Below are 8,023 nucleotides of genomic sequence, written 5' to 3' on the forward strand. Positions count from 1 at the left end.
AATTAACCACTTTTGTCTTGAGTGGGGGAATCCATAACATTATGTACAGGTTTCTTCATTTCAGACATTTTATCCACCTCCATAGCTGAGAGAGAGAGAGGAGAGAGAGAGGAGAGAGAGAGGGAGAGAGGGAGAGAGAGAGGGAGAGAGGGAGAGAGGGGAGAGAGAGGAGAGAGGGGAGAGAGAGGAGAGAGAGGAGAGAGGAGAGAGAGAGGGAGAGGGAGAGAAAGGGAGAGGAGAGAGAGAGGAGAGAGAGAGAGGGAGAGAGGAGAGAGAGGGAGAGGAAGAGAGGAGAGGGGAGAGAAAACAGCAGGTCGGTCCGGAACGCATCCGAACTGCAGAGTAACAAGAATGCATCAACAGGCCTCCTCTCACATAATTCCCTTTCTGTTAAGGCACTAAGGTTTTCTCATATAATTCTGGAAATCAATCCCAAATATTCCAGACGTTTCAAACTTGCATGAGCGTGGAGGGGGGGGGGGGCTGTCTCTGTCCAACTGTTGTTAGCTGGGAAGTAGGAATCAGACCCAGAACCATCAAGGCACAGAATATTTCCACCACGCAGCAGCAGGACATCCAGAGAGAGAGAGAGAGAGAGAGAGGATAGTGTGGTGGGTTCCACCCCCAGCTCGTGACTCAGGCAAGAGCCATGGGGCACCAGGACTCTCCCCTGACGGAGCCGGCTATGTCTGGAGACTGGGTGAGGCCCACGCTGGTGTAGAGACTATCCTGGCCTGGGTACTTCACGACGGCAGAGCCATCAGAGCCTGAGCCATCCGCTGGGCCACTCAGGACAGAGGACTGGACCTGGAATAGGACAGAGAAATGTTAGTCACAGATTCAAAAGAAATGACTGGGTCTTTCCACAAAATAAGTGCCCTTTGATATTTTTACTAGAAATTGTGCACCAATATTGAATTTTAAAAGCCTGGTATATTACATGAATTGCCCTTAAATATAGACCACATGTATAATTCAATAAATTGCATGAACCCTGTTACGTGAACTGAACACTCGTTTTTAATATGGTGAAACTATTCTTAAAACATTTAAATAAGAAACATTGAACATCTAATAGTCAATAGTGTAAAAGCCGGTGAGCTGGATTTACTATTTTTGGCAATGTTCTGGTGTTTTGTGGTAGAAAACTGATCGGTTGGAGCATAACACAACCCTCTTAACCATAGATAGACAGGCTAGAAACGTTTTAGCGCGTTTGATTTACTTTCTTAAGCTTGAATTCAATTGCTGCTCCCTGTTGCACACAACAAGCTTCCATTCCTACTGTCACAAAGGGGATTTAAGGCTGATTTAAGATGAAATCGTCAACCCTGTTATGGTCAACCCTGTTATGGTCAACCATGTTACGGTCAACCCTGTTACTTTATTTGCCACTTAATTGGCACTCACCATAGTATGTGTTTATATAAAATCTTGAGATGAGAACATGTATTTTTTATTAAGTTGAACATGTGCTCATAATGACAGAATGTGAAAATTAGGCGAAATCAAACTTTTTTGGACCAAGTTACATTTCTTAAAAGGCACTGAATCGGTGGAACGACCCTACTATTATCCATGGGTTTTCTATAGTCACAGCCAGGGCTTCCAGAAGCCGATCAATGATAAATCTTAATTTGTAACTGCTAAAATTGATATACACTGAGTGTACAAAACATTAAGGACACCTTCCTAATTTTGACTTTTGCCCTCAGAACAGTCTCAATGGGTGGTGGACCATTCTTGATACACACGGGAAACTGTTGCGAGTGGAAAAACCAAGCAAAATTGCAGTTCGTGATACAAACCGGTGCACCCGGCACCTACTACCATACCCTGTTCAAAGGCACTTCAATCTTTTGTCTGCCCATTTACCCTCTGAATGGCACACATACACAATCCATGTCTCAATTGTCTCAAGGCTTAAAAATCATTCTTTAAACTGTCTCCTCCCCTTCATCTACACTGATTGAAGTGACATCAATAAGGGATCATAGCTTTCCCCTGGATTCACCTGGTCAGTCTGTCATGGAAAGAACAGGTGTTCATACTGTTTTGTACATTCAGTGTATAGGCCTATATGCAGTGAATCTCCACGTTATTATAGCAAACCGGCCCATTTATCAAATGATAGGAACAGACAAATGTCATTAATAAAATGTACTTTAAATAGCCCTATAATATTGTTTCATTTGGAACAAATCAGAGACTAAGTTTCAGGACACAATTCCCGAAGAGCATCATCTCTGAAAAATGCAGACCACTTCCCAGAACCCATTGGAGACAGCCTTTAAATACCTCTGAAGACACCAGATACAGTAGGCTACATCCCACATACCGTGTGACTCAATACTTTTGAATCCAGTATTATCAGGCCAATATTACTGCTATCACGAACATATAAGATGAAAGTGTATTATTAGCCTGCCTGCTCCTTCATTTGTCAACAGTATTCATTCAAAAGAATACCAATTAGTGCATAAATAAAACGATAGAATCACATTTTAGATATATATATTTTTTTTTTAAGTAAAAGTGGGTCTATCCTACCAAAACCGCTAACTGAAATGTGTGGGAAGAATTCAGCCGTGCATAATTTGTTACACAAGACATATCCGAGGAGGGAACAACAGTAGAATTTCAATAGCAAACGACCTTGAGTCCGTTTTTATAACATACGCGGCCTATCCCACACCTGAATATTGGTTTTCTTTTTGAATACGCTATATGAAAAGATGGATCGTTCATATTAACCCTGGCACCTGCGTGTTGGGAGAGCTGTTCTTCGAGCAGTCTTCAGAGTTGGAAGAAGATGTCGACGTCGGAGTCATGGCGACGGAATTACTATTTCCTGTGGTAAAATGATTTTTAAAAAGTATATAAATATAAAGAGAACCATAAAAGTGAAGTATTTCCATTATACAACGGAGAGAGAGAAAGAGAGAGAGAGAGGGGGATCTGCTTACCAGAGGATCCCTTGGTTTTGTTCAAAGTTTTAGGTTTTCTTTTCCTCGTCTGAATTCCCTCTTTCTTCATGGCGAGCGGCCGAGGTACCTGCAAAAATAACGACTACATTAGTCTGTCATGTTTTTTTTGGCTACACGTTTTGTCAATGTAGGAAAACGTGTAAATTGTCCTTTATTAATAATAAATATAATTTATTAGGCACACTGAATACACTGATCCCGTTTAATATTGTTCTCCATAGTCATCGAAATAATTACGCACGGTAATTAGGCACGTGTCAGTTACAATATTCTCTGCATTTGTCGAACATAAAGTTATATAAAAAAAGGGGTAACTTGTGACATAATACAAAAGATTGTGTCTTACTCCATGTAATTTTGTGTAGAGCCCACATGCGTTGCAGACCGGTTCTCCTTCTGCGTTTCTGCGCCACAAGGTGGTTGTGCTCGTCTGACAGTTGGCGCAGGAGAGGCCAATTCGCCGGGATGATGACTGGGAAAAGGCAATATGTAAACAACGATAAACACACTGGAACATAAAGATATGAAGCTACGATTAAGCAAAGGTGAGCGCGTGCTGTAAACGTGAAATGGAGAGATGTCTGAGCCCGCGGTTAGGCTACCTGACTAATGGAATCTTTGGCTGTGATCCAAGCACTTTAATTCATCGTTGGATATGAAGGGCATGGATTCTCCTCTCTTATGACTTATGACTCTCTTTCTGTTATCTGCACTAATTTCCGAACAATAATATTGGTCCAATTCATGTCATCCATTTAACTGGCAGTTACGTTCAGCTTATTACCAGGAATTTCATTGTCAGGCAGTTTGTGGAAAAAAGGCATCAGTCTTTTGTCAGTGTGCGTAATAACTGCGTAATGGCGCCAGGAGAATGTGGGTCTGAAAAGTATTTTTTCCCTCACGTAGCCTCTGTCCACTTGTTGACCCTGACTAAATTACCTATATGACAGCCAGAATGACCTTGTTAATATATGAACGCTGGCTAAACTGAGGGTGCAATAAAATGGTCTACCGTTTAAGCGAATTGTTTTGTCCAAAAAAATCACCATAAGGAGTATAGAGATCTGAGGTGATAACCTTAAGCCATTGCTTTAAATAAATGGACAGGAAATTGAGTGGTTAACTAGTCCCCTGAGCGTGTTCTGCTTACCATCCGCTTCTGTGGTTTAATTAATGGCCGGCTGAGTCCATTCATTTTGCTGTACAGGCCGCAGGCGTTGCAGAGAAAGTGGCCCGTGCCATCGCGTCTCCAAAGCGGCGTTGAGATGGAGCCGCAGTTGACGCATTCCCTGCTCTCTCCCAGGTCGTCGAGAATATCTGCGGGAAACAGATAGGGCAATACACCAATCACTTACATGACACTTCAGAGAGGTGCTTGCGCATTAAAAGAGCCATGATTTTTCTTAGGCTTAATTGAGCACCTGTCTTCAAATATGTTATTGTATATTGTACATTTTTTAATGTTTTTTTTAATGATTATTCACCATTATTTTCAAAATGAGGTATATTCTAGGCATATGTGATAGCAAATTAAGATTATACATTCAATACACAAGGAGACGGCACTTTTGACTGTACTTTAGCTATTTTATCTATGTCTAATGCATTAAGTTACTTTAAGAAACTCATCATGTTTCCATACTAGTTTTATATGTGCAGTCGGAGGGTGTAATCAACAATGTATTTATTTTAGTTACACCAATAAAAATATAAAAATATGATAGGCTTTGAAGTCGTTATAAAACATTTGATATCAGGGATAGGCCTAAACTTTAATTCATGCAACAAATGCATTGATAATAGCCTATGTAACTAATATATAGCATACACTCTTAGAAAAAAGGTTTCAGATAGAACCAAAAAGGGTTATATTGTTTGCTTCATTTATGGCACCCCTAAAGGTTCTATATAGAACCATTTTGTAGGGTTCTTTGATCAGAACCCCATCAGAACCCCAGGGGTTCTTCATTGAACCACAATTGGGGTTCCACCAACCTTTAGGGTTGCCATATATGAAGCAAGTATCGAACCCTTTTTGATTCTATCCCTTTATTCTAAGAGTGTTGGGCTCCCGAGTGGCGCAGCGGTCTAAGGCACTGCATTTCAGTGTAAGAGGCGACACTACAAACACCCTGGTTTGAATCCAGGCTGTATCACAACCGGCCTTCATTGGGAGTCCCATAGGGCGGCGCACAATTGGCCCAGCGTCATCCGGGTTTGGCCGGGGTAGGCCGTCATTGTAAATACGAATTTGTTCTTAACTGACTTGCCAGATAAATAAATAAAATATATAGCCTAATTAACTTGCTATTCTAAAATGGAACCTATTTACCATGTCTTACCATTACTATAAAACATGTATTTTACCTCCGATAATTTCCTTAACCAAATTGAATTAGAATTTATTGGGGCCATTAGACCTAAACACTTGTAATCGTAAATTATCATCACATTGTTTCACCCATGCCCTTGTTGCTTATACATTTTTTGAATGGTTATTTTTATTATTATTACCATGCGTTAAACAGCTATCCGATAGATGTCATATCAGCACTAAAGTTCTCACTCAATTAATCAGCTTTCTTCGATACTTTTGGGAATAGTAAGCCTACCTCCATTGGGTCCTCGAATCGTCAAGGGCGCACCTCTGCTTTGCAAAGTGTGCAACATGGTGTTATCGAACGGTCCTCCCGGCCAAGGCGAGGACAACTGGGATAGCTGCGGTCCAACATACGGGGAGTAGGGACTGGCGTAGGATCCACCGAGGGGCCGCGGGAGACCGTACTGGTCTCGACTGCCCACATTCAGCGGGTTACTGTAGCCGTTATCCCTGGACGCTACGTTGTTCATTGGCGGGCTTGGAGGGTAATGGAAACGGTTGGAGGTATGAGGACTCCCGGTGCTGTAGGAGGGACTCTCCGGAGTAGACTGCGACCAGACTGAATGGCTTGTGACCGCATGACTGGGCTGTGCCGACCCGCTGGCTTGCAAATAAGGGAGGCTGGATATCATGGGTCCCACCCGGGAGCTCGGTACATACACTGGAGAGTTGGGGTTGGAGTGCATATAGCCCCCAGAGGGCGAGTCGTACCCCGCCTGGCTCTGGTGGGCCGCCGCGATGGCTAGTGTTTGATACATGTCGCTGGGGTCGACGATAAGGCCCCCCTTGTGGTGCGGGTGCGCTCCGCTAGAGATGATTAGTTTGTTGCCCTGGTCTAAATCCGTGAACAGCGTGATGTCCTCTGTGATGGGCAGGGCAGTGTTGTTGTTATGGTGTCCGTGTCCGAAGTGAACGTAGGAGTGTAGAGATGGTCTACCTGGCCCCTCGTCGCGCCGGTGTCCCACTAAGTCAAGTTGATCCGTTGTCGGCGGTGACCTGAGTCCCTCCGAGTCGTGCGCCTGGCCGTGACTCTCCCTCCTGTCCTGACCGCCGTGTAAGTAGCTCTGTTCAGCCGGTGACCCTGGGCTGCTGGACACTTCTTGCTTGACCATGGACCAGCTGTTTTCGCCCAGGTCCATCCAGGATCACTTTCCATACACCGTAGGGCTAGAAAATCGTGAGGGTGTTGTCTGCCCTGGGAATGAGAGAGAATATGTTATTATCAAGATCAAGTAGGCTAAAAGGGTCTATCATATTGTAAATTGTTAACTTAAAACAGGTCCTTGGGCGTCATGTAACTATTTCTGGTATCATAAAGGATCTATGAGATGAGGTAATCAAATCTTATTACAATCTCAAATATTCTTCCCAAAGATTTGGTCCAAAGAGTTACATTTGAATGACCTTTCAAGCGATACTATTAATTTGCAAGAAACATGTAATCCCCCATGATAACAATATCATATCAATTCCATAGCTTACCCTCTGGGAAACTGCGTAATACAAACCCAACATAGCCCTTGACGTGGGGCTTGGTTTCATTTTGAAACGTATTCGCGTAATTTTGAGTACATGACATAAAATGATAGGCGAAAGGCTAGGTTACTTAGCACACAATACTCGATCCTCACTATTAAAACTATATGATGGTTATAGACTAATAGTTAAGACATGTTTGGCAATACCGCCTAAGGTATTAATCCATTAGAAATGTAAGCACACCGCGCGCTCTGACCGGAGGAGTTGAATCCATCCGTGTCAAAACCCTGTCCTCCCCTCTCGAGATAGCCTCTTCATTATAACAAAAAAACCACACACCGTTACAGATAGGAACAAAATGCAATATATCTTTGGAGCAAAGCGATAACCGCTTGATAAGACGCGTAACAGATAAGACCCAAGAGGCAGGGTAAGGGTGACAAACCAATACCCCAAATGATTTAGGTTCTGCGCAACTGGCACCCAGGAGCACGATCACTGAAACCAGATGTTTCACCAAGACTGGACTGAAACATAGAAGACAAAAGAGGAGAGGACGGATTATTCACCACACACCTACTCGTTCTGTGCCATCGGTCGCTTCGTTGAAGTTTCCTATAGTGTGCGGGTCGTAGCTGGTCTCTGGGAAGATAGGAATGAAAGCGTTAGCCTACTGCGCGCGTGACGAGGTTTTTAGAGAGGAGGCGCTTCTCGAGGCTGCAGTTGGAATCTGAGGGCGTTCTCTGATTGGATTTCAGTTTAACAAACATCAACTGGTTGAGGGTGCCAGCCTTAGAGAGACTTGATCCTGTCTAAAATGACATGCAATCAATTTGACGTTTCACAGTAGGCTATTGACTTTTTGTTGTTGAAATAAAATCGAAATTCATATATCAGATAAATATACAGAGAAAAGCTTGTTTTGGCAGTGCACATTGGTTTACTCACAAAGTAGTTAAGATATTTAAAGCAATATGATAATAACTGCGTTTTATTTTAGAGCAAAAATGGGGATGTTTCATATTTGACACCAAGCCTGGTTTAAAAGGATATTGCGTACAAATTAGTTAGATGTACAAACCACAAACCAGAGGCTCACAAATTATAGTAGGCCAGTCATTATAGACAAACAAGTTAAGTAATCCCTAGGCTAACATTCTTCAGAATGTGTTTACAA

The 8,023-nt window shown here is 42.7% G+C and overlaps 1 protein-coding gene across 3 annotated transcripts; it reads right to left on the reverse strand.

Annotated features, from left to right (window-relative positions):
- Positions 1 to 221: 221 nt before the first annotated feature.
- Positions 222 to 7,494, reverse strand: gata6 (GATA binding protein 6). 3 transcript variants are annotated; one of them, XM_029725287.1, is made up of 7 exons: positions 7,423 to 7,494; positions 5,600 to 6,562; positions 4,138 to 4,304; positions 3,334 to 3,459; positions 2,967 to 3,054; positions 2,763 to 2,851; positions 222 to 807 (listed from the first exon to the last, which is right to left on the reverse strand). In XM_029725287.1, exons 2-7 carry the CDS (start codon positions 6,504 to 6,506, stop codon positions 637 to 639), a joined length of 1,548 nt encoding a protein of 515 aa, XP_029581147.1. In that variant the 5' UTR covers positions 6,507 to 6,562; positions 7,423 to 7,494; the 3' UTR covers positions 222 to 636. The 3 variants fall into 3 exon arrangements, with proteins under 3 accessions (XP_029581147.1, XP_029581149.1, XP_029581150.1); XM_029725289.1 differs by having other exon boundaries at positions 7,427 to 7,488; XM_029725290.1 differs by lacking the exon at positions 7,423 to 7,494 and adding an exon at positions 6,850 to 7,386.
- Between the last annotated feature and the right edge of the window lie 529 nt (positions 7,495 to 8,023).

The sequence above is a fragment of the Salmo trutta genome, chromosome 31 (genome assembly GCF_901001165.1).
Source record: "Salmo trutta chromosome 31, fSalTru1.1, whole genome shotgun sequence".
Classification (NCBI taxonomy): Eukaryota; Metazoa; Chordata; class Actinopteri; order Salmoniformes; family Salmonidae; genus Salmo; species Salmo trutta.